Source organism: Hippocampus guttulatus, chromosome 21 (genome assembly GCF_054856545.1).
Source record: "Hippocampus guttulatus isolate MCC_2025c chromosome 21, RoL_Hgut_1.0, whole genome shotgun sequence".
In the NCBI taxonomy this organism is placed as follows: Eukaryota; Metazoa; Chordata; class Actinopteri; order Syngnathiformes; family Syngnathidae; genus Hippocampus; species Hippocampus guttulatus.
In genome coordinates this window covers 7,889,067-7,914,231 of record NC_141281.1, presented here as the reverse complement: position 1 = coordinate 7,914,231, position 25,165 = coordinate 7,889,067, and the positions used below count along the sequence as shown (strand labels likewise).

Here is a 25,165-nt window from a genome sequence, read left to right as displayed (position 1 = left end):
TAAGTTGTATTGTTTGAGAATTAATCTATTTTTTTAAGAAAACGTTTTATATTTTAAACAATACGTTTTTTATCTTGTATTGTTGAGTGAATAAAAAGGTATTAAAAATAAAGACAAAATATGTCGCCCTCGTTTATCTATTATTTATTTTTGTGTGAACTCGCAAATACCGCGAGAATTCATCTTGCAGGCAAGGTCAACACTGAGGTCAGAACTGGGACAATCCCCGTGGGATGTCGGATTTCACAACTTCCTCGAACGCAGCACTTTTGGACAAACATGGCGACGACGACGCCATCTTTGGACTGCAAATTGAGACGATCTGTCGAGGTAAATTGTGCAAAATCTAAAATTTGTACCGTCTTATTGTGTACTTGTATCGCTCACATGAGGATGTCGAAGTTCGGTGACCAGTGTTTTTGAAGGTATTTGACGAATTCGGATCTTTGGAACAGTGATGAGAATACACTCCCAAACCAGGTGGAAATATGTTTGTGTGACGTTTCGGCTTGTTTATGACATTGGTGGGCGTAACAATGTGTACACTGAAAAATAAACATGTCTGCTGCTTTCTAAAGTGATTTCTTCTTCCAGAGCGTGGACGTGCAACGTTCATCTGTGGCTCAACAAAATCTGCTTTTGTGAATTTTCACAAGTGAGCTGAAGTGACATGAGCACTCTCCATGCTGAAACGCCAGTCCAACTGAGCAGGAGATAAGGTAAGTCAACTTGTGTTTATAATGTATGTTTTTAGGGTTTATAGCAGTGTTTATTTAATAACAGCAGTTAAAAGTGTTGCAACTCCTGAAAATAACTTGCATATATCCATCCATTATCTGAAGAGCTTATCCTCATGAAGGTTGCAGCTGTGTGTGAATTATTAATACTGTCAAGCGATCAAAAAATCTAAACCAGTTGCACGGTTGTCCATAACTAATCGCACCCCCCCCCCCCTTATTTTTTTACGAAGCTTGTAACACATATTTGAGAGTAAAATCTTGGAATTATTATAAAATCAGAATATAAATATTAACATAGATGCAAAGACTGCTTCTAAGAGCTTTCTTTGATTTCGATATTACAATTCTTCTGTAAAATATAACCATTGAACAAAACGATCCAAATGACTCAGCTTTACAGGCATCTTACTTACATTCTTCTCAAACAAAAAAAGTATCCAAACTTTTTGCTTGAATGTTCTGCCCATGATGAGCACTATCATCTAGTTGTGTTGATTTGTGAGGCCCCCGTGGAGGAAGCTTGAGCAGGGTAATTTGCTCCAAGATGATACATCAAAGACGTACAGTGAATATTGTATTTGAATTTGGCTTTGCAAAGTGTGCAAATGGCTTTTTATGTATATAATAGATAGACAGTGTGTCCCTAATACTCTGGTATAGTGCTGCCGTTGCAATTCGAAAATGAGGCCAAATGAGTGAGTCATTTTCCCAAATAACTCCTGTGAATGATGACTTCAACTGTCATTGTTAGGACTTTACCGTTCAGCTAAAGTTTCCACCTTTCTCTGAGAAACTTCGGAATGAATTAAAAATCAAAGGAGGAGGCGACGTCGGGGAATTGAATTGAAGGCTCGGGAAGGCACTTCGGCGTTTTGCCGAGGACAACCTCGCGCGCTCATAATTCCGTTTTTCATCAAAGTGTGTTTTAATCTGCTCTCATCTTGCCTGGGAATCCACTCACTCGTCCTTATCGTTTATTTGATTCCCTGCCGCTCTCGCCCGAGCAAGTCGAAAACGTCATCACCAATAGATTGCCGAGAAAATGAGAGTGCTTACTCTGCATATTTATTTGCCAATATGCGCCTGTTAAACACGTTTGTAGAACTGTCTTTTGGCGAGTGAAGGTGTCCCAAGTTATGTTAAAATGTTTTCGAAAGCAAGTACATTGGCATTTTATTGATTTAGTATGAAACAACCGATTTGTATTCAGGAGCAGTACCTCGGATTGCTTTTCAAGTCATTGTTTTGATATGAACTGCGGATGAACTTGTGCTTGTTTGCGGGTTTTAATGAAACCCGAATAATCTCATGAATTTATGCAACGTGGCGTTGAGGGAATGAGACAGACTGCCAAATGTCTGCGCTGATCGCTTCCTCCTCTTATTTTCTTCCTGGAGAAGCTGCCTTGAGTGACACTGTAAAGTTGTCTCGGGAGTCACACAAGTTGACTGCTGCGCGTTTTACACTGCGACTGTCTGGCCAACGAAAAGAAAACTCCTGCATATTTGTTCATATTGGAGGTTATGCAGCTAGAAATGATAAAATATTACCCATATACTGTTATAGTTGCCTTTTAATCTCATGTTGCGTTATAGGTAATCTTTCCGACAGGCCTGTGCTGGTTAATTTCTCGTGTTGATCTGAAGGCAGTCAATCTTCTCGCATGCTCATGAACTTCATTTGAGATGTTAAGTGTGGGCCAGGGATGATTGATTGTGTCCGTTCCAGGGATTGATTGATTGTGATGCTTTACCAGCAACATTGGTCGCAGGGTGAGACTGGACACAAGGTGTGTGTGTGGGGGGGTAGCCTTGGAAAAATAGTTTGAGCGGGTGAGGGAATGGCGGGGGTCTTTCAAGAATTTGTAGCCCCGTTGCACTCAGCGTGTCATATTTTTAACAAGGGCAGCCACGGTCCGTGCACGCTTCAAGGGGGTTATTGGAGGGGCTTCAAACAGCACCAGTCAATCATGTCCCCGGAGTCCGCCAGCCTCTCTTCTCTCATTAGCTTCTTTGGTCGCCAGGCAACCATTACCCGGCCATAGCCCACTAGCAGAGCGACCGCGGCTGACGCGTTGACGTCCGTCTGAGGGCTGAGGCTAATTGAGGCGCACTGGTTGAACTCTGGCTCGACTTTGCCGAGCCGTGACGACGACGAGGTGCCAACTTCAGCCGGATTTGATGCGCCTTCGAGAGTCAGTTGAAAAGTCGACCCTGCAAAACTGCTTCCAAAGCACGATGTAGTGAAAACTGACTTGTACTTGTCACGGTGAAGCATCATTTGGCTCACTACCCGAAGTTATTTGCCAACGCTCCGTTCCAAGTACACAATTGTACATTTTTTCCTCACAGAAGTGGGTCAGCAGCCGCTGTCTTCGCTCCTATATTCTGGTTCAGTTTTTGCAGCTTAACTGCATTTCTTTTAATCATACTCATATTGTGTTATTTACTTATATACAAAAACAACAGCAAGAATAGTGTGAGTATTTTCATGAGGACACCTCCGTGATATTTTACTTTATAAAAACCTCCATTAATGACATCCGTCACGTTGCATCACTTAAATGTTGCTCCCTTTGCATGTCATTGTCACATTGGATGTGACTCTTGCTCCACAACAACTTGTTTTGGGACATCACATCAATTATTGAATGTATTTCAGCCGAGAAACATCATGAGCGAGCTGCCCTTTGGTTTCTTTGACTTGGATTGAAAAACTTTGTAATGGTACCAAATGACGCATTAAAAAAAAAGTGTATATATATATATATATATATATATAAAAAACAATGTACCACTACTTACTGCTCACGGCATGCAGGGGTGGGTTGGGGGGGAGAGAGAAAGAGAGAGAGATTGCTCTTCGAGCCACAGCGCCCTCTAGCACCCACTCGGTACATGATATTTCCAGCAGCTCCACTTGCCTGGAAAACAATCAGTGTTGAAAGAGCGAGACGACGACGACACAGATTGCGCACACTTGTATGCAGCGTCAGACTATGTGCGCGCGTTTTAGTCCACGCCAGCACACGTCGACGCGACACCTCCGCTGCGTGCGTGGATCTTCTGCAATAGTCATCATCGGCTGCCTCCTCCTCCTCCTCATCCTCTGAGGTGGTTGATTTGCTGCGCACAATGTGGAAAAAAATGTCCGTGAATACTTGAAGAGTGACGACAACTTTCCTCCCTTTTCCGAGGCGGAGAGGAGGAGTTGGAACAAGGGGAGAGGGAGTGAAGGAGAGGAAGGGGGGCTTGCGGTGCGTCTGTGATCCGTCCAGCCCCCGCAGCCTGGAGCTGTGCAGCCCGGTCTAAACGCGAGCAATGTGGCCCGTGGAGGAGCGTCGCTCTCCGCTGTGCGACTCCATGGATGCTGCGGCTCGGTCGGGCTCCTCGCAGTGCCTTTGTGGACCGGACAACGACTGGGGCTGAATAATGTTTGTGTAACGAGGAGAGTTGGTTTTTTTTCTTTCTCTGTGGATCGGAGGACTGATGGAAACATTCAAGGCAGTTTTTTGGCATTCTAAGACATGTTTCTTCACTCTCCGTGTGCGTACATGTGGAAAGTGCACTGAAGTTTTTCTCTCCACGAGGACTTTATTTTTTTGGCTTTACTGGACTTCACTCTGGGATGTTCCATCTTTGATAAAAGGAGTGTTTTAAAGCAATGAACCCCAGCATGGCACTTAACTGGGCTTACCTTCTACTCCCACTCTGGGCAGTAGGAGCAGCCTTCTCGGGGGTCCTTAACACCACTGACAGAGACGTTTTTTCGGACGACTTGCTGCAGATCCAGTTGGCCGGGGACCGAATGGCTGAGGAGCAGGTGGCGTTCTCCCACCCGGGTCTATATTTTGGCCCCGGAGACGTACAGCAAATGAGGCAAAGGTCCTCCGGCAGCCACAGTCATATATTTAAAGTCATCCGGGCGGCCGCGCTCACCATGCTGTCCAACGGTCCGTCTTTCCTTCCACCTGCCAAGCATGAGGAGTTTACAAGCAAGTGGAACGAGATTTACGGGAACAACCTACCTCCCCTGGCACTGTACTGCCTGCTGTGCCCCGAGGACTCAGCCGCCCTGCAATTCCTCATCAAATTTATGGACAGGATGGCCGAGTACCCAAACTGGAAGGTAACCAGCGCGCCCCACGACGAGGTCCCAATGGCACACTCCCTCACTGGGTTCGCCACGGCCTATGACTTTATTTATGCCTACCTGGACGTACGGCGGAGAGACGTTTACCTCAACAAGATCCGCTCGCAAACGGCGGCGCTTTATGACTTCTCCAAGTACAGGGGCTGGGGCCGGCAGTATCTCCACAATCACCAGACCACCAACGTAGTGGCCCTTCTGACCGGGGCCATCGTGGTGGGGTCTCACGACGACCCGGAGTCTATGCTTTGGAAACAAGTGGCGGTTAACTACATGGAGAAAACCATGTTCTTGCTCAACCACGTGGTGGACGGCACGCTAGATGAGGGGGTGGCGTACGGGAGCTACACGGCCAAGTCCATCACGCAGTACGTCTTCTTGGCCCTGCGGCACTTTAGCATCGACAACACGCTGAACAACTGGCTGAGGGCACACTTTTGGTTCTACTACGCCACCCTCCTGCCTGGCTTCCAGAGGTCAGTGGGCATCGCAGACTCCAACTACAACTGGTTCTACGGGCCGGAGAGTCAGCTGGTGTTCCTTGACTCCTTTGTCCTGAGGAACGGCACGGGGAACTGGCTGGCTCAGCAGATCCGTAAGCATCGACCCAAGGACGGCCCCATGGGACAGTCGTTGGCTCAGCGCTGGGCCACGCTGCACACGGAGTACATCTGGTATGATGCGCGTCTGGCCTCGCAGCCTCCCCTCGGCTTTGGCAAAGCCAGCATGCACATTTTCTCCAACTGGGGCGTCGTGACCTATGGTGCCGGGCTGCCCAGCGGCCAGGGAAACACTTTTGTTTCCTTCAAGTCCGGCAAGCTGGGTGGCCGCGCAGTTTACGACATAGTCCATGAGAAACCGTACTCGTGGGTGCACGGTTGGAATAGTTTTAACCCGGGTCACGAGCACCCAGACCAGAATTCTTTTACCTTTGCTCCTAACGGGCAAGTGTTTGTGTCGGAAGCACTTTATGGACCAAAGTTGAGCTACCTTAACAACGTGCTGGTCTTCGGTCCCTCACCTACGAGTCAGTGTAATGCTCCATGGGAGGGTCAGCTAGGCGAGTGCGTCAAGTGGCTGCGCTGGAACGATGAGGGGGTTGGCGACACCAGCGGCGAGGTGATTGTAGCATCGTCGCACGGGGACACCATGTTCACCAGTGGGGAAGCGGTGTCGGCGTACTCCCCCTCCATGAGGCTGCAGAGCGTGTACAGAGCTCTGGTCTTGCTCAATTCCCAAACGCTTCTGGTGCTCGATCATGTGGAGAAAGCGGCTGACTCGCCTGTGAGGTCGCTCAGCGCTTTTTTCCACAACTTGGACATCGACTTTAAATACGTTCCGTTCAGGTTCATGGATCGCTACAACGGCGCCATGATGGATGTGTGGGACGCGCACTATAAAATGTTTTGGTTTGACAGCAAGGGGCATAGTCCCGAAAGCCACATACAAGAGGCGGAACAGGCGGCCGAGTTTAAAAAGCGGTGGACGCAATATGTTAATGTAACTTTCCCGATAACAGATGCTGTTAGCAGGACAGCGTATGTGTTCCATGGGCCGTACGTCAAAGTGTCCAGCTGTAAATTTATAGATAGCAGCAAAAATGGCGTGAGACTCTCGTTGATGATTAATAACACAGAGACGATAGTGTCCATAGCGACAAATTACAAAGACATTGGGGCGAGGGAGGCATATTTAGGGTACGGTGGCCACTGTAAGGTGGAAGACCGATATCAAACCACTCGATTCGGGTCGGGGACACAGCTGGTCCCCAAAAAGACGAGCAGTGACAATCAACTCTTTGACTTGGTCTTCACGCTCAACGTGATGGCAGGTGTGATTCTCTGTGCTGCTGCCGCTTTCCTTGTCATGTTGAGGAAGTTTTACGATGTGTGCTTCAGGCTGCGGCGGCTAATGCCCTATGCTCTGCTCACTGTCCTCTTCCTGTGGATCGCCGGCCTGCTCTTTGTGTCCAACAGCTGTGATCGGCTCCTTTGCGGGGTAAAGTGGAAAAGCGAATCTGACTGGCTAGGCCGGCTGCACGAGCAGCGCCAGCTCCCCCTGCCCACCGTCCTCATTGCGACCCTGCCCGGCTCGGGGGCGGAGATCCTCAAGCACCTTTTCTACAACAGCTCGGACTTTGTTTACATCAGGGTGCCCACCGAGCACTTGGACATCCCAGAGACAGAGTTTGAGTTTGACTCTCTCGTGGATGCTTGTGAGTGGTCCTGGTCTGAAGCCAAGCTGGGACGCTTCAAGATGATCCAGGGCTGGCTCCACTCACTGGTCTACAACACCAAGCTACACCTGCAGAACATTCAGCTAGCAGAAGAAAACTGGGCCCTGCTGCCCGCACGCAGTGCCTCCGGTCCAGACTCAAAGAAACGGTCCAGGCGGAGGGAGCCGTCGGCGGAACTGAAAGGCAAGCTACGAGCCAGCATGGACAGAGATGTGGAGTACATCCGGGAGCTGAGGCGCCACATGGCTGAGTACCCAAACAGCCGTGTTGTTCTGAACATGCGAAGCGGGAGCTGGGCGCTGAAGCTCCCTTTCATTCGGGAGGTTGTGGGGCCTTCCCTAAAAAGCCTCTATGTGGTGAGAGACCCTCGAGCATGGATTTATCTCATGTTGTACAACAGTGAGCCCAGCCTGTACTCCCTGAAGAACATCCCTCAGCACCTTTCCTTGATATTCAAGGAGGACGCCATGAAGGATGGCTGCCCGAGCATAGCGCCCGAGTTCAACACTCTCAGAGGACTTATTGCCCGTAAGGAGAGTGACCCGGTCTTGATACTGTCCCACCTGTGGCTCGCCCACACAGCTTCTGTGGTGCGGGTGAGCCAGAGCCTCCCAGAGGACTCCTACCTCCAAGTGCGCTTTGAGGACGTTGTCAACTCCCCACAGGAGACAGCGGAGGGGATCCACACCTTCCTGGGACTGCCGTTGTCTCCCGCCGCCCTCAATCAGCTGGCGTTCACGACATCCACCAACCTGTACAGTCTGCAGTACGAGGGTGACATCTCCCCGGCCAACATCGCCACGTGGCAACAGAAAATGCCGCGGCGGGATGTGAGGTCGGTGGAGGATATCTGCGGGGGTTTAATGAAGAGGCTGGGCTACGGCCGCTTGCCCAGCTAACTCTGCACTGCTGTCATTGTTTGCACTGATTTTTAACTCGACGTGTTACACATCGAGCAAGCAACGGGTGTTGACTCGGAAATTGGTGCATTTTATATTAAAATGGATATGATAAAACTTATTATTCACACGTAATGATGTGTGTCTTAAAAGTGGATCGAAGGTCATTGTTTCTGTGAGTCTTAATAAGAAAGGACCAGTTCTGAGTCCTCAATTTGTGATGTCAGCATCTGTTTTTATGCTGCTGAAGGGATGTACTGTTACGGAACATGTACAGCTATTTATTCTTTTTGTTGATTATCTTTTGTCAAGGGTCCGGTTTGCATTGCAGGAGATCCTCAGGTGTTTGAAAGAAAAAAAAAAAAAGCAACAGGTCACATCAACTGAATCTGTCAGGTATCGGACGTCAGCTTCAAATTCATCAGGTGTCAAGGAAAAGGTCTTTTGCATTGTCAACAAAAGAGAAATCTTAAGTATGTGGAATTATATCATCAACAATATGGTAAAAAAAAAAAAAAAAAGCAATAGAGCAATGGAGTTGAAATCCTCACTTGAACTTTGCCCTAAGCCTTGTCACATGCAGTGTTCATCCAAAGTAAAAAACAAATGCATTCATCACCAGCAGGTAAACCCGCGCCCATTCATGTGGCGTTTTGTCAGTCGTCAGGCAGCCTGGGCAGTTGTCGAGACCTGTTTCTTTGTCACATCTGACACCTGCGGATGCCTGAAAATATAGAGACCTCATTTGTCTCGATGATCAAATGCTGCTTCCCTTTAAAAACAGGTTTAGTGGCTCGTATTTTGTGTGGGGTTTATTTGAAGATGTGGTGACATTTTGCGCACTTTTGACTATTTGGGGCACTATTCATGTACAGTACATACCCCCATCAAGTGTTTGTGGGTTCCAACGATGTGTGTCACCCATAGGGAGGGGGTGTGGATATGATTAGTATTCAACCTCCCCCGGCGTTTATTGAATTAGATCAGAGGAATGTGTTAAATGGGGATCAGGAAAAAAAAGAGAGAGAGAGAGAGTGAGTCTCTGTCAGCAGTGACACATTTCCAGTCAAAGCAATTTTCCAGAGCATCCCTCCTTGAGTCGGCGGCTCGTATTAATCTGCAAAATGTCACAAACGAGGTGTCGCAGAGGCAAGCAGTTTCCATTTTTCTGCCTCGGTCAATCAGATGTCTAATGATGTCAGAGGAGGGCGGGGAGGGGCACTTGTTTCACTGTGGCTGTGCCAGTCTCATCGGTTCCAACATGTTTTTGCACTCTTTCGATGGGTGCGGCCTTCAAGTCCGAGGGGTGTCTTTTCAGATGGAAAGGAAAATAAAGAAATAAATCATGAATAAGTGTTTCTTTGGTTTGTTTAAGCATCATTCTTCATTCGCTGCATGTGGGTTTTTTTTTTCTTTCAAAGCACAGAAGAGTGTCTGGAGACAGTTCATTAGGCACACCTGTGTGCAGAAAGTGCTTCTGCTTGTTTTGGGTTGGCTCAAAATATTAGATGTGGTGAGTTTTTTTGGGGGTTGGCCTTGGACGTTATTCCTGTAGATCAGTTATATAGATTCATGTTGAACCACACTGCCTCAGAAAAAAAACGATTAAAATATCCATCTGTATGTGCTTTGGGTCAAAGTTTGGGAAACTGTTGTAGTCTGCAGGTGTACCTAATGAAGTGGCCAGTCGGCTCGTTTTTCCTGGAGGTGGGTGTTTAAATTTACCCTTGGTTCCTCACAATGAGCCAGTGGAAGAATGTAAACAAAAGTAATGATAAATAATTCAGAATCCGAAAAACATATGCAACAGTTCAAACAAACAAAAAAAAAAAAACTCGGCGCACTAACATTGTGTTTTAATAAAACAGAAAAATCATAAAAAATGAAAACCAAACAGAATGTAGTGATCTGGCTCAATGTTAAAATGGCAGAAATTTAAGCAGATGCATTCTGTTTTCCTCTTAATGAAAGGCAGACTAAAGTTAACCAAGGGAACATTTGGGAAAGTCCATCCACGATGCTGCTGGTTGAAAGCACCTCGGGCAAATATTTCATCTGACTCAGCTCAACTTGTTTCCACAAGTTGCACCACTTTTTTTTTTTTCCCTCCAAATTTCCTCATGTGGGAGTATCTTCACAGTAGCTCAGAATACTCTTCTCTAACCTCCACACTCTCCTAAAAACGTTCACGATTTACACAAATGTCTTGAGCTGTTTATTTTCCATGCATACACGCATTTTTTTTGAGTCAATAATAGCCTCTTATTAATTTTCAATTTCAAATTATGAACTTCAGTTCTTTTCCAAATTGTATTTCGAGCCTCTCTGACACGAATAAATGGATAATTAATATTTCAGAGAAAAGGAAGTACTTTTCATGTTTTAGACCACACCTTTTTTGGGGGGGATAAAAACGTAGCACCAGCTAGTGTAATGTCTTATTTATGTATGATCGTTCGTTTGCAGTTCTGCAGATGTGATTTGAACCCGCTGCCTTTGTCGTGGTGAATAGATTAGCCGCCAGTAGATATGACGCTTTGTCAATTTGAAGCCGCCGGCTAGTTAATTTGGGTGCCAATAAAAAGGCAGGCGGGTGCTGCCTAATGAGGCCCGGCCCGCCTCTCTTTGCTGATTATCAAAACAAATTTTAACCCGAAAGCAAAGGAGACTCTGTTAATGCTCGCTGGTATGGCTCATTCGCCTCCACTTGACCTTTGACTAGGTCACACCCCACCTAAAGTGTAGACTGGACAATCACAGCGCCGTGTAAACACAGATATCTTCTGTTTAGTTACTCATGCATTTTCGGACTTTGAGATATTTAACGGCTGTCCGCCAATCCACTTCAATCCGTCAATAAGACAGGCAAACCTTTTCAGGCTACACGGTCGTCCAAGCAAAACTCAACAGCTCGTGTGCCAGCCCCAAGACAGGCAGTGTTTTTTTTTTTTTTTCTCTAAATCTATGTTCTGAAAGCATTAGCAATGTGGTCATCAGCAGAGTCACTCCGCCCCCCCCCCCAAACAAAACAAAAACCCATTTACTTTTTAAATTGTTTGCAGTCATTTTAATCCCTAAAAAGATAACTGGTACAACGTTGTCTGCTCCAAATTAAGCAACGATTAATTAAAAAAAAACCCAAAACAATTGCTACACCCTTCTTAGCTTGTGAATGGCTAAATATAATAAGCTAGAATTAAACACTCCATTGTCAACTCCCACATACTATTTTGTTTTGTTCCTAAAATAATGGTCTGCTGTTGTTGGTTAAGTGGTAACATCTTACTTCCAACATAAGGCCCGGTTACTATCCGTTGTGCTAGCGAGCTAAGCTAACAAGCTGAGCTAGCAAGCTGAGCAACCACGTGAAGCTACAGCATTTGGCGGTTGAGCGATGAGCACATCTGCCAGTTCAGATGTTCCAAGTTACGATATGAGCTGTTGCCTTCCTCATGGCTCATATCTTGACAAAGTGACCCGACTAATGGGTCATTCGCATTTCAAGGCTCTGCTGTATTGTGATACACTAATTTGAGTTGGACTTATTGCCATTTCGTGGAGGAGAGTTTGATTATTCTCCCTGTCACTGTACGCCACAATCATAGATATATGAACAAAGATGACATCACTTGTAAGTGAATAAGTAATTATGATGCAGTAAATGGAGAGCAAGCCGCCAATTGAATTAGATTCTGAGAAGTTGGGACGGAGAAAAAAATTGAACAGGGTTTATGTTATCTGTAAGATTGAATCCAGCTGTGGCCTGTGCTGGCAGAGAAGGCGAGCGGCGGGAGCGGCCCCCTCTTTTATGTGCACAATGCATCCCATTCTTAAGGCCAGGCTAGCCATAGCGCAAACTCGAAGTGGGACAAGTGTTTTAATCATAATAATTTCAATTCTTAGTTTGTTGTGTTAAAGATCCGATGAACAAAGATGCCACCTGGACGTGTCCGAGGTTTCTGCTTTCACGGGCATAACGCGCTTAGCCTAATTACAAGCGGTGCCTGGTCCATGACTAATTACTGCAACTTGAGGAGGACAACGCTGATCTAATATTAGTCACAGTGCAGGATTACAACACAATAACAGCTCCCAGACAAGAATTTCATGCACCAAAAGTATTCTTGATGTTTGTATTTTTTAATCAGCGCAAGATACAGACATGGGCACTTTACCCCTATTCTTTTTGCCGTGGAAAAGCTTTGTGGTTGACTTCCCCTTTAATATACACATATCATTTTAATCTGCCTGACCAAACCAGCAGCCATGCAAACTTTTTGTCAGGAAAAAGTTGCGTCTTCCATAAAATTTGGCTTCAAGTGTGAAGTTGCAACCCCTCCGCCATCTTTGACGGACGGGTCTTATTGAGTCACAAGCCGAAGGTGTTACCTTAACAACGGCGTCGAGCGCTGACAAATGGGATGGTCCCTCTGGCCAGGCTGCCTCATTAAATGTCCACGCAAGAGCGACGGGGCTGCAGGGGTGATGCATTATTGATGAGACGGTGTGATTAATTGAAAATATCTTCCTCCGAAGAAGCAGCAGGGGTGTCTTCGTGCATGCGTGTGTGCGCGTGCGCTTGACGTTTAAGTGGCTCAGCCTTTGCGGGGAACAACTTAATCGTTTTTCTTCATTGTTATTCCGCGCACACCAATGCCACCTGATTGACTGTATGCGCAATCCCATTGTGAATATTATTCTTTTAAGGGGAGCTCTGCTGAGACTGACTCAAGGCAATTGCGCCAATGCCAGCTACTGTTAAACAATGACACAAAATGAAGTCCAAGAAAAGTGTCAAGATATTTGTCCAGCTTTGCACCAACGGTGCATTCGATTCCTCCTGTTGGACTCTTGTCAATTCTACTTTTGATGTTGTTCATGAACACATGGGCTGATGAACAGAAGCACTAGCTTCATTGAACTGATGCACGGAAGAAACAACCAGTGAATACATAGATGAATAGAGGGGTGATGGATGGTTGGAAGGAAATAAATATGTTAAAATGAAATGAGCTAAATTCAGCCTTTTTTTCCCCCCGGGTCCTAATTTTCAATCGTTAATTTTCCATATCGACCAATGTGAAATACTTTGGTTGTGATACACTTTTCAGTCATATCACCCAGCCCAGGTCAGACTGATGTAGTTTATTCTTGCTTGTATGGAAGGATGGGACAGTGTATGGATGATCATGTGCCAAAATGGATGGAAGGACAGATCGACAGTTGCAATGGAAAAGTGGATGCATGTACAGATGGTTGACAAAATGTATGTCTGACATTAAGTGGATAAATGGCCGGTCAACCATGAAATGCTCACATTTACTGGTTTGTAAATGGCTGACTGACAGACATGAATGAATGGAAACGATTGTAAAGTGGCTGGATGGACAGATGGATGCCGGGTGAAGTGGCAGACGATAGGATGGGAAGGCTTGAATGTCAGGCTTGATGGTTTGTGACGGACAGATGGAGCGATGGATGAATGGTGAGCCAAGGAAATCAATGGATGATTGACAGATGGCTGATGGATGCTTGAGTATATGTCGGGCAAAATGGACAGATGGTGGGTGCACGTATAGAATGGTGATCAACAGAGAGATCCTTTGGGAAAGTGAACTTATGCATGGTTTGACTTTGTTTCCATTTGGACTCTTTCAGTCGTGGCCATTTGGTTTCAGCTCTACGGAATTATTTTTTCCCATAAAAAGAGCGGATCTTTTTCGGCGCGGAACATAAACATCCAGAAAGTTGAAAGTACAACACGTCGGTGCGCTCGGGAGTCATGGTTTAATGAGTCCCCAGAGCGTCGTTCGCGCTGTCTCCGGAGACACCACACGTAACATGTCCCCAATCGGTTCAAAAGGGACCACCAAGTACCTTGACTCGCTGTACAATCACGCTTGATGTTCTTGTTCCGCTTCCCCCGAAAAGATTGAACATAACCCGTTGAATAAGTTGGGCGAGCGTTGATGCGCTCCACGGGAGACGCCCACCTGTTTGCGCTGTTCCCGACTGAGACGTTAATAATGCAGTTCGTTATATCACACGCGGCCTTCATCGGCAACCAGCCAGCCTTTTCCTTTATTCTTTCTGGCTTTCTGTTCTGCTGCCCGGCTTTCATGTTGTCTTTCAGAAAAAGCACCAAGGAAAGTCAAAATAGCTGTGATCATTCACATCTATTTCATTTTAATATGCTTCATCTTGTCTTTCATTGGAAGCGATGTTTTGGCCGCATATCGATCATTGTGTAATGGGCGTGACGCCCGACTCGTTTTATTGACAGCTTCAAGATGTCATCCTAAATTACGATGCACCCAATATGCACAGTGTATGGAACGCTTTGTGTAATTTGAATGCATAATAGTTCAACTGTATTGCACATTTCTTGAAAGAATTATTATAAAATGTAAATGTGCAAATGATATAGATTAGGGATAGGTACAGATGTTTTTTCCGGGGGTGGACCGATTTGGGTTGGTACTATACAAAGCACCAATTCACATAAAGTCAAGTGTTTGCATTTTTCGGTGCATTCTAAGTCGTGGCTATGCGAAAGGAGAAGAGTTGTCGATATTCCATGCCGCACTCGAACACAGCATTGTCCGCACACCATCGTAATGGTGCTAGTTATGCCGACTAATATGCTATTGATATCAGGCCGGAGAGGTTTCTTAACAGTCATATCGCCTCCTACAGGCCTGGCATGCATAATACATTGTTGGGTATAATTTCTGCAGCTCTGTATGAAGAAGCAGTTTTTTTTTTTTTAAACAAGGCTGTTGTTGTATTCATGTACACTTAGCTAATTAGCCCCTAGCCCAAGAGACGAGCAATTAGTGATTCCTAAATGGCCTGAATTAACTACATTGGATTTTATGTGTCTTAAACAAAGAGCCCGTCCTTTGTCCCGAGCCCGCCTTTGCTCATCAATTGCATTTTTTTTCCGAAGCCGCCACAGCTGCCTGCCTTTGGAGATTGTTTGCTCGCCGTGATGCTGTTTGCTCTTCAACTGGAAACTTGGCGCAATTTAATTTACCCACGCTTTGAGTTGTCCTCTATATCTCGATAAAGGCTGCGCACGAGTATCGTCTATTCTTGACATTTCATGTATTTTTTTTCTCAAGGACAATGTTGTGTGATAGAGAGTGAGGGCGGGGGGGCGGGGGGGGGCGGCATTTCCAGCTCAGCTGATAGAAATCGCTTCAAGTAAGTTCCAAGTCGCTGGAAATGAATAAAACACTTTGATGAATTGGAATAATTTAAAGAAAAGCTGCTTTATTCTTGCCAGTTGTATTTTTTTTCTTCTCCCCTCGCTGGTCTTGTGCTAATTTGTTCCAACGTCTGCTAATTGCATTTCTTGATTTGATGTCATCTTTGATGATTTTTTTTTTCCCCGTCTCAGCCTGATGGCAGCGCCAGCGCTTGGCAGACGTATCATAAATATCAGCCTAGTTAGCAATGTTTTCTTTGCCGACTGTGCCAATTTAGCGTCGCAGACGCTGATCAGGGTTATTGGCGCAATGATGCCATGCTAATATTTAGCGTAGGGGGGCAAGAACAAAGACATTGTCATTTGGCGGAAGCCACTAATTTTGCAAGTGATTGACACGGCAACGGTTGAATAAATAATCAGTCTGTGCAGAACCCATTTTAATGAATGACGTCTGAGTGCAATACACGCAAAGAATTTTTAACAGGAAAATTGCACTTACGAGACCCAACTAGCACCTGACATAATGATTGCAAACAAATCATCAGTGCGTTCACTGTTACATCACATGCTGTTGTCAGACTTGTGGTTATTTATCCATGGAAACCGCTAAAGCCATCAACAATGCCTTTTCCTTAATTGTGGAGAATGTGGAAGGCCTAAAATAAAAAACATTGCTAATTAGATAAATATAGAAAATATATTTCAGAAAAACATACAACCCCCCCCCCCCCAAATCTTGAGTTTACTCTTCTTTTTTTGTGAGTCATTCCCAATAATTTCACACAAAATGAATACACACTTTTACAGGTCACTTGCATGCTGGCAAAAAAAAAAAAAAGCCATCAGCAAGGCTAATAACGCTCACGGCTCAGAGCACTCTGAGAAAATGGCAGACTCACTCCAAAGATAACAAAATGTGGCTTTCAGCGTTTATACGGCTCAATATTAAAAGGAAAAAGGCTGAATCCAATGGATGAAGTGCCTTGTTAGTGCACTATAACCGCTAAAGAGGAGGATAGAACTCGGGTGGTTATGACACCAGAGCAGACACAGCACTTTTGTTAGACACGAGAGCCTAAACCACAAACGAGGCGAGTATGCAAGAAGGTCGTACGGTAGACTCCGGTGTGATGGGCACCAAGTCAGGTCAGGAGATATGTCGAGTCAATCGGTTGAATCAGGTGTGTAGAAACCTGGGCAGGCTCGAAGATCAATGGTGAACATGTGTAGGTAACCATGACGGACGGGCTAAGAGACAATTTATTCACACCGGTGAGTAGGACACCAGGACAGGATATCAACCAGTTGGTTGGACTCAAGTGGGCAGGACAACAGGGGAGGCTCGGAAGTAGTACGTTGTGTCGGAATCACGCCCAGGAAGCTTAGGAGATGACTGGTGGGCGGAATAGTAGGATAGGCACGGAGCCGATTGATTTGACTCTACGGGTGCTGTTAAATCGTTCATTGTGACGCACTTTGCAGATGTGATCTGTACAAATGAATTAATTTACTCTGCCAGCCAGCCAGCCGATGGAGGCGGCTCCCCTGAAGTTTTTAATCAGGCTGTGGTATTGAACTGCTTGCGTTGTAATTAAAAAAGGAGACGGAATTAAGCACCAGCTGCAAGCGCACACGCCCGGATTGGCACCTTCCTCATTTAAAATGTAAATGGCTTTCTCCCCGCACAACAAAAGCAGTAGGGTGACTGAAATGAAGATCTGACCCTTTGAATAAAATATAAGATCAGGAAATCATGTGAAGTTCGGAATTCATACTTCACATTTTTTTCTGCTTTAAACATGCTTGAAAATGGATTCATTTTTGCAGGCGCTTTTTGTCTCACTTTGTTTTTGGCGCTTGTCAAAGCCGACCCGTTACACGAGGGACTAATTCACGTTATTTGTAGTCGCGCTGGCAAAGTCCCCCATGCTTGGCGTCAAATGTGTCACCGGTGCTGTCAGCCGCTTGACACGTCCAAGAATCCTCAGACTGAAACCTCCTCAGCGGCCTCTTTAGTCTGACTTGATGACCCTCCCCCCGATGCCTCCCATCAGCTGCGGGCGCTGGAGAAAGATGCGACTTGCCGAGAGGTTGGCGTCAATGTCAAAAGCGAGCTCCAGTGACTGGCGCGATTAAATATTTAAAAACCGCGGCTGGTGCAACCGGAGCGCGGCCTGCGGCTCTCCCGCAATACGGTCGCGTTAAAGACGCGTCGTGAACAAGGGCTGTTTAATTTTCTCTTTGATTGTCACATCCAAAGATGAGGCAAGTGCAGCCAAATATCGGAACTAATAACGCGTCACTAAACTGGGAATGGAGAACTAAATGAGACCAGCGCAGACAAGGAGCCAACTGGTTCGAGCAGGACGCCAGGGCAAGCTAGGAGACTCCGATGTGTGCAAATCAAGGCTAGGCTACGACAATTGATTGACATGGAGGGAGGTGCGTCGAACTCCTGGTCAGGCGAGGTGATACATGGGTGATACGTGGGTGGGTAGATAACCAAGGCAGTCTCGGAGACTTTGTTGACACAGGTGGTCAAGACACTAAGGCGGGCTCAGAGGCAATTGGTTGACAACTGTTGGACAGGAAACGAGGGCAGGCTGGAAACCATTGCTGTGACTTAGCCGGAAGTCACCAGAGCAGACAAAGAGCCCCTTTGGTTAGACTCAAGTGGGTACGACGCCAGGCCAGGTTTGGAGACGATGTCTTGAAGCAAACGGCAGCTCTTGGGTAGAACATTAGTTTAGGCGATGATGTGATTGTTTAGACATGTGAAAATCCCATAACCAGTGTTTGCTCAGAAAATTAAAAACACATTTTTAAGTAAAACTACTCTCTTGATAAAGTTAAGAGGGGAAAAAAACAACAGCAGCCAAGGCCTTAATGGCATCTTGATCAATAATGCAAGAGAAAAAAAAAATCTTTCAAAAAAATCTTCTCAAAGAGGAAGAAATAACTCAATGGCCGTTGAAGTCTGGGTTAGCGGCGGCTTTTGGCTTGTGGAGCTTCACAGAATCGGAGCGAACCTCTGAGGCGTAACGGAGAACTCCCCCTTGGGAGGTGTTGGCCCTGGAAGCCAAAACCACCTCCTCAGATTGGATTAATAGCATGCAGATGCCCACATTAGGTTCTCGGAAAAAGCCTGAATTTCCAAATCCTTCTGAACTCATTTGACTCAGCTGCTCAGGAAAGAATATTCCCAATCCGTCCTTCCAAACAACTTTGAACAAATCTTGACAAAAATCCCACCTGGCTGTTAATGGATCCCCGAGCCGCACGCATGGCTCCGACACGTGCCGACTTGATTTGTGGAACTTGCTTCTGCTTGGCTTTTGCAAACAATTTACCCCGGGCATGTTTTTGGTCGTTTGTCGGAGCGCGCATGAATCACAGTGCTTGTTCTGCTTTCTAAATAGGAAGTAGCTCACCAACCGCACATGGCGGCGGAGGACACGGTGACTCACAGCCAACCTCCGCGCCGGTCACCCCTCTGTTTATGAGCCGCGCTTCGCCCAAAGGGATGTGGCCCGGGAGTTGGCGTAGCTTCCCGTATCCATTTGTCACATATGTTTTTTTTTTTTTGCCCCTTCGAGACGGGCCGCTGGAGGTTTTGATGAATGAGCAGCAGGCTCGGCACACCGTCATAACATTTCCGCACGGTGCGCTATCACTGTAGCCGCTCTTACCGTTTAATTGGATTCTCCTCGGCAAACAAGACACAGCGAACCAGTGCATCGGGGTACTTAATAGCGGTATTGATTAGCTACTTAACAGGAGCACGGGGGGGGCCGAAGATTATAGTTGCAAAGCCTGCAATGGGTAAACAATATGGCAACAAAAATGGCTTTTTAGCTGACATCTGCTGGATAGTTTGAGCAATTGCTGCTCTTGGGGCGGAACGGGACATGTATTCAGAGGCGCAACAAATTCCCCACACGGAACATATAGATTAGCCGACAGGAAGTGTCACTCCTCGGCGCTCCTACAGTGTTTGCGAAATAGTATTTGCCCCTTTCCTGATTTCTTTGCATATTTATCACATACAGAGGTTTCAGTACATCAAACTACTTTTACTCTCATGCAAAGACAACCCAAGGAAATACAGAATTCAGTTTCTAAATACAAAATAATTTCTTTTGACACGGTGGTGTGACCTTAAACGGGCAGTTCATGCTAGAAACCCCTCCAATAATTTTTTTTTTGCGTCTAAAAAAAATTGCTTTGCATTTAGAAACTGCATTTTGTCATACGTAGCCATATGTCTCTGGTATTATATCACACTTATTTATGAGTCTAGATCAAGCCCTCTAACTCTTCGGTATCCGACGGCCGCGTGTTAGTTCGATGTCGAAAGTAGCTTTGTCATTTTCTAAATTTTTCACAATGAAAATGTGTAAAATGGCAAAGCAATTATTTGGGGAGAGGAAATTGTTCAGATTCATGTTAGAGCATTTCTGTGGCTGTGCCAGGAAAAAAAAAAAAAAAAAAAGAAAAGATTATTGCCCCCACCATCTAATCGGACCCTTGAGACGTCGGCTTTGCTAGTGACGCCGGCATTTGGCAGCTCCTCGTGTTCGGTTTCACTTCAGCGTGGCGAGCAGAACCCTTTGACGGACGCGGTGCAATATCTCAGCCGTTTCCCCTCGGAAGTGCGGCGTGCCAGGATGGAGTCTCATCAATTATCTCAGAGTTTTGTTTTGCCAATTCTAGCGTTGTCACATGAGGGATAGAGTTATTAATGTAGGCCAGATGGCAGCTGATTGTCTGTCTGCATCACTCTGCAAACATGTCCGCCTCGAGTTGTCCCAATTAAACAAAATGACGCTTCTCTCTGCTGGCTCTGACAGCTCCCGTGTTTGAATTAGTCAGTTTTTTACGGGCCTCACATATTCAGTATTTTCTCTCGGCTGATACCGGGCCCAGTCACTTCTTGTCTCAGATGTCAGCTCGGAAAGCTTCCGCTTTTTAAATTACGCACGTCTGTTTGGAGACGCTTCCCTTTAGTGTTGCACAAATTTGACAAGTGTTGGCACTTAAATAACAGACGAGATCAGATGTGCTCTACCTCGCAAAAAGCTGACTGCAGTCACTTTTAGACAAATTGACTCCAATTGTACGTTTTGTAGAATGGAAAAAAAAACAATGCAGAAAACACGAGTTTACTTGATCACTCGTCAAAGGTTTGTCCTTTGAAAAGACATGATATGCATGCCAGGCCCCTCATTGGCAACATCAGTTTTTCTGTACTTTATTCAAGACTTGTGTTGAGAGATCAGTCTGTTGTCTTTGGTGAAGCAGCATTTGGCTCCATATGACATTGTACAGGTGTAACTGAAAACAACAGTTTAAAAATATGGTTCTCCTAAGAGTCGTATTTTTTTTTTTGTCATGTCAGCAAAGGGCCAAAATTGGTCCATTGTTTAGCTCCTTATTTCAGGGGAAAAAAAAGCGATGCCAAGTATTTGCGTGCACTGGTTCAGGAAATCCATCTGTCTTCATCTGCGTCACACAGGCCGTTAACATCGCCGCTGTGTCTTCATTTCCGTTGCAGCAAAGTCGCCGTCATTTAATTACAGCGTGCAATGATACGGCCCATTAACTGAGACTTAGTCAAACTGACGTCTTCATGAAAGCAACCTATGAATATTCATCAAGTCGGGGCTGTCCAATAATATCGATTTTATGCTGGCCCTTAGGGTCCCCACACACGACGGTTCATTTAAAGTTTTCATTTTGAAGAGCAAGTCGTGTGTGGAAGCGACGCTGCCGCCCGCGGACGAGTAATTGATGTAAGCGGTTAAAAAAAGCCTTTCCAGCTGAAGAATATATAATACTGCCAGCCAGTAAAAAGTATCCATTAGCGATGACTGAAAGCAAAACTAGCAGCCTGTGAAGCACCTCAAATATGTAATAAGTTGTTCTTTCTTCATATAAATGTACAAAATACGCTCACTGGCTCTGTCAAATATGACAGAATAACACAGAATATACTGGTTAATAACATGCTGTCAGCTTTAGCTTTTCGATATGTGCTTGGAGTTACATGTTCATATTACTTTACGTACTCTGCATATAAAGTCATGAGAAGACGGACCAAAAGATGACTGAGCAAAACACCATGACTGAAAGACAATCTGTTTGATTTCCATAAAAAAAATCAGTATTTCAATCTATTCCATTTATGCATTTCGTAAATCCTTCACTTAGCCTGTGGAAGATGCCGATAAAACAGATGTCTGAGAGCAAAGAAACGCTAGGCTACCTAGCGGCTGGCCGCTTTTACTTGTTTGGGTTTTATCAAGCACGTGTAAAGCGCCACGCAAATCCCTCAATGGAATACGGAATAAATAAAATCCATGCTGATTTTAAGCGCAATCAGAAAAGTCTAAAAACAAAACACTTGGTGAGTCTTCACAGATTTTTCACAGTCTTCTCATTAGCGTTAGTGCTGATCAGTAATGCAGCTTTGTGGCACCCGAGCTAATTAGCGAAGCCATTTCCAAAATGCTTTTTGGTTTAAATGTCACGCATAATTCGTCCTCCGTTCAGTTTGATTATCATGCAAAGCTCAAATGTGATTCATCTCACCCTGTCACCACATTTAAATGACGCCAAATTATTCCTTATGCTGTTATGTGACTAGTTGAAGGCATTATTAGAACTTCCTAGAACTACTATATGCCAAATCATCATCTATGTAAGGACTTTTTGTGTCATTTGAGGCATAATAGCATAAAGCAGTTGCAAACAAAATCCATAAGATTTATGGAAATTTAACACATGAGCATGTGCCAAAAAGATAATGGATTCTAAAATAATCATATTTTTAAGTTAACATGTTTTGCGCTGTATGGGAGAATGACCTTTTGGCCACAAAAATATTTAATATATATTTATATTTATTTCAAATGATTTAACCACATTGAAAAGGCATCTTTCAGTACCGTCTCATGAATAATAATAATAGTTTTAAATGCAGGGCACGTCACTTAAAACAATATTTTCGAAATATTTAATATTTCATCTGAATGTCGTGGCGTTTCTGCACTAGGACCAAATGTCCACTAGATGGTGGCGTTCACACGTAGATGCAAAGATAGTTGTGCTTCATACTACAACAACTGATACCAGCGTCTCATGCAATGCAATGCACTTAGGTGTCCAGGGATGCAAATGACCCCTTATAATCCTTTACAGCCATAATGAACAATGAATGAACAACTTTCACCCCAGGAAGTATTATAAGCGTTTGAATTAAGTGTATATAGTGTATATATATATATATATATATATATATATCATACACACTGTTAGATTCGTCTGCGCTGAGCACTTTGGGGGCAGGGGGTAGAGCTCACATCAAGTCTCTCAGCAGCGGAAGAGAGAATCCATCCCTGGTGAAAGGTCAATAGGCTATAAAAAGCCCCATAACAATATGCCGAGCAACTTGGTCATCATTCACGGATCCCAACGAAACGCCGCCAAGTGCCATGTGTCAGCGCGCAACTTCATTCGCATTCACACATTTTAGCAGGGCACTGCGGGACGTGTCAGAGCAACAGGTGGCGCTACGATGTCGCCCTGTAATGTGGACATTACAGAAGCGTGAAGAAAGTCATTTCCCTCAGATTAACATCTAGTATATAGTCGTGGAGGATAGGGCACAAAGCCCCGCCGCCAATAGCGAATAAATGTGAGGAAATGCTGCCTCCCGAGCAACTTAAAAAAAACAACAGTAAAATCCTATACTAATAATCGAAACCATAAACATACCACAAACTATAGTTCACTATCCTTTCAAACTCATTTTATGCTTAAATTTACCCTGAAAAATGGAGTAAACGGCTTACAGCAAATGGGATTTGCCATGTGCTGAAGACTCTCCAATAACTTCCAAACAACCCAGGCTAACTTGAGCTCCTCCCCAGACATCCAAACTGTTGCTCAGAGGAGATGAATTACTTCAACGTACTTCCTTGGCACAAGCTCCTATTTTGAACGAGCTTTGACAGCTTTTTATTCGGCCTCACTGTGTTCTATAAAGAGCACCAAACGGAGAATAAACCTTTTTTTTTTCCCCACACATAGTTGGGGATAGATTCGATGAATTCTTGAAGCACAAATACAAAGTATGCGGGGCCTCACTGTACATACTAATGGGCGTGAACGATCAATCATCGGAACCTCCCCGCAGCAGATCCTTACAATGCATTTATCCCACGTTTGTGGTGAAGGTCGAGCCTGACAATGAAGCATCTCTCGATTTCTCTTCAAGGACGTCGACTTGCCATGTTGGCCACTTGTATGCCCCCCCCCCCCCCCCCTCTGTTTTTAAACAGGTGGGTGGAATTAAGTCGTCCAAGGTATACAGACGGGGAGGGACCAGCAAGGTCAAAGCTGCAATATATAAAGAAGTGTGTTTATGAACACCTTTAGCGAAAGGAGTGGGTGGCATTGCCTCTCCGTTTCCCGCTCCGAGGCACCCTTGAATCGTGGATGATTTGTGTCCAGAGTGAAAGTTGAGCTCGCTGATGGCTTTTCGGTGGCAAAAAGTGGCAGGAGAAGGAAACGCTTGACGGGAGACTCTCATTTTTACGATCGTCAGGAGAAAGGTTGGCTAGTTAATGACGCGACCTCGCATGCAATAAACAAGCGGGGGGATTATAATAGAGCGGTGCCAGTCAGGGGTTTATTATGTAGACCTTACAAGTGAACTCGCGGCTTTCTCATGGCCACATTCTGGAAAAGAAAAAAAAAAATCATGTAGAAAAGCATTTTCAGGCTTTCTTGGACCACCAGCAATCAGTCTGAAGAAAATCTTTTCCGGAACACAAGTTATTTGTGGAGAAAAGGTGACTTATGAGAAGTTCTATTTTTAAATAGCTAACATCTGTTTTAGAAAATGTTCACCTTGGTTGAGTGACCAAAGAGCTAAAAAATGCATTCTCTCATATATATATATATATTTTTTAGACGGCACTGTAATGCATAACTGTAACGTTGTTTTCACCAATCAGAAGCTAGAAGAAAGTCACTTCTGCAAAGAAGCAATGGCGAGCGACAAAGTTTGACCATAGCAATGTAGCCACAAATAGCAAGTTGTGGTTGCTTCTAAATTCATCCACCCCAAATTAATAAATTGTTTAAAAAAAAAAAATCATGTTGCTCCTTTTTGTCAAAAAATGAAGTTTCCATAACCCAAAAAATGAAGATTGTGTATGGACAAAAAGACGCATACAGTCGTTCTTTTGTTTTTATTGTTTAAAACTGCAGTACAAGCAATATGTTCAACATCGCTGACAAAAAATACATTCCCTCTGCTCATGTTTTTGTCATCTGGTGTCTATTCACTAACTTCCTATTTTGACCTGGACAGGAAGCAGCTACGGTTAATTGCTAACTGTGTCGTTCTTTGCTGAAAATACTGAAGAAAACAAAGCTGAAGGGCAAGGGGCGCACTTCTTCGGCATCTCTCCTGGTGACTTGTTTCATATCCACGTCCATAATTTGAATTATGAATACTGATTCGGGAAGCTCTAAAAATGCAAATGAATGCCAAAACGAGGGTGAAATGTGATTGGATGAACACTAATTGTGAATTATTATTATTATTTTTTTACTTTTTCACCCAAAATACCTCTTTAGTCATCCCCTTGAATGAAAGAACCCCCCCTCCCCCAATAATACATAATGCATCAGTGCATGCGGCATGTGTTATGCCAAGTGCACGTCCCACTTCATTAATTCATCCATAATGAGTTTTGCAGCCTGTGAGAACCACTCGCTCGCAGGCTGCCCCCAGAGTCACAGCTAATTAAATCACAATCTTAAGTCTCCGTCGACACGCGCGTCTTCCACCTTTTGTTTGCAAAGTGGAGAGTGAGGCCGCGGCGGGGAACAAGTCAAAAACAAAGTTATCCAAATG

The 25,165-nt window shown here is 44.9% G+C and overlaps 2 protein-coding genes across 3 annotated transcripts in view; both read left to right on the top strand.

Annotated features, from left to right (window-relative positions):
* Positions 1–316: 316 nt before the first annotated feature.
* Positions 317–9,371, top strand: dselb (dermatan sulfate epimerase like b). The gene is made up of 3 exons (XM_086102503.1): positions 317–330; positions 595–719; positions 3,937–9,371. Exon 3 carries the CDS (start codon positions 4,404–4,406, stop codon positions 8,022–8,024), a length of 3,621 nt encoding a protein of 1,206 aa, XP_085958629.1. The 5' UTR covers positions 317–330; positions 595–719; positions 3,937–4,403; the 3' UTR covers positions 8,025–9,371.
* cdh19 (cadherin 19, type 2) overlaps positions 599–25,165 on the top strand; it is a 74,439-nt gene continuing 49,872 nt past the window's right edge. For both annotated transcript variants that reach the window (XM_086102510.1, XM_086102508.1), the window contains exon 1: positions 599–719. The gene's annotated coding sequence lies outside the window, so the exon portion shown is untranslated. The remainder of the gene's footprint in view (positions 720–25,165) is intronic.

Coding starts and splice junctions, on each gene's coding strand:
- dselb (XM_086102503.1), top strand. CDS start 4,404: ATGAACCCCAGCATGGCACTTAACTGGGCTTACCTTCTACTCCCACTC.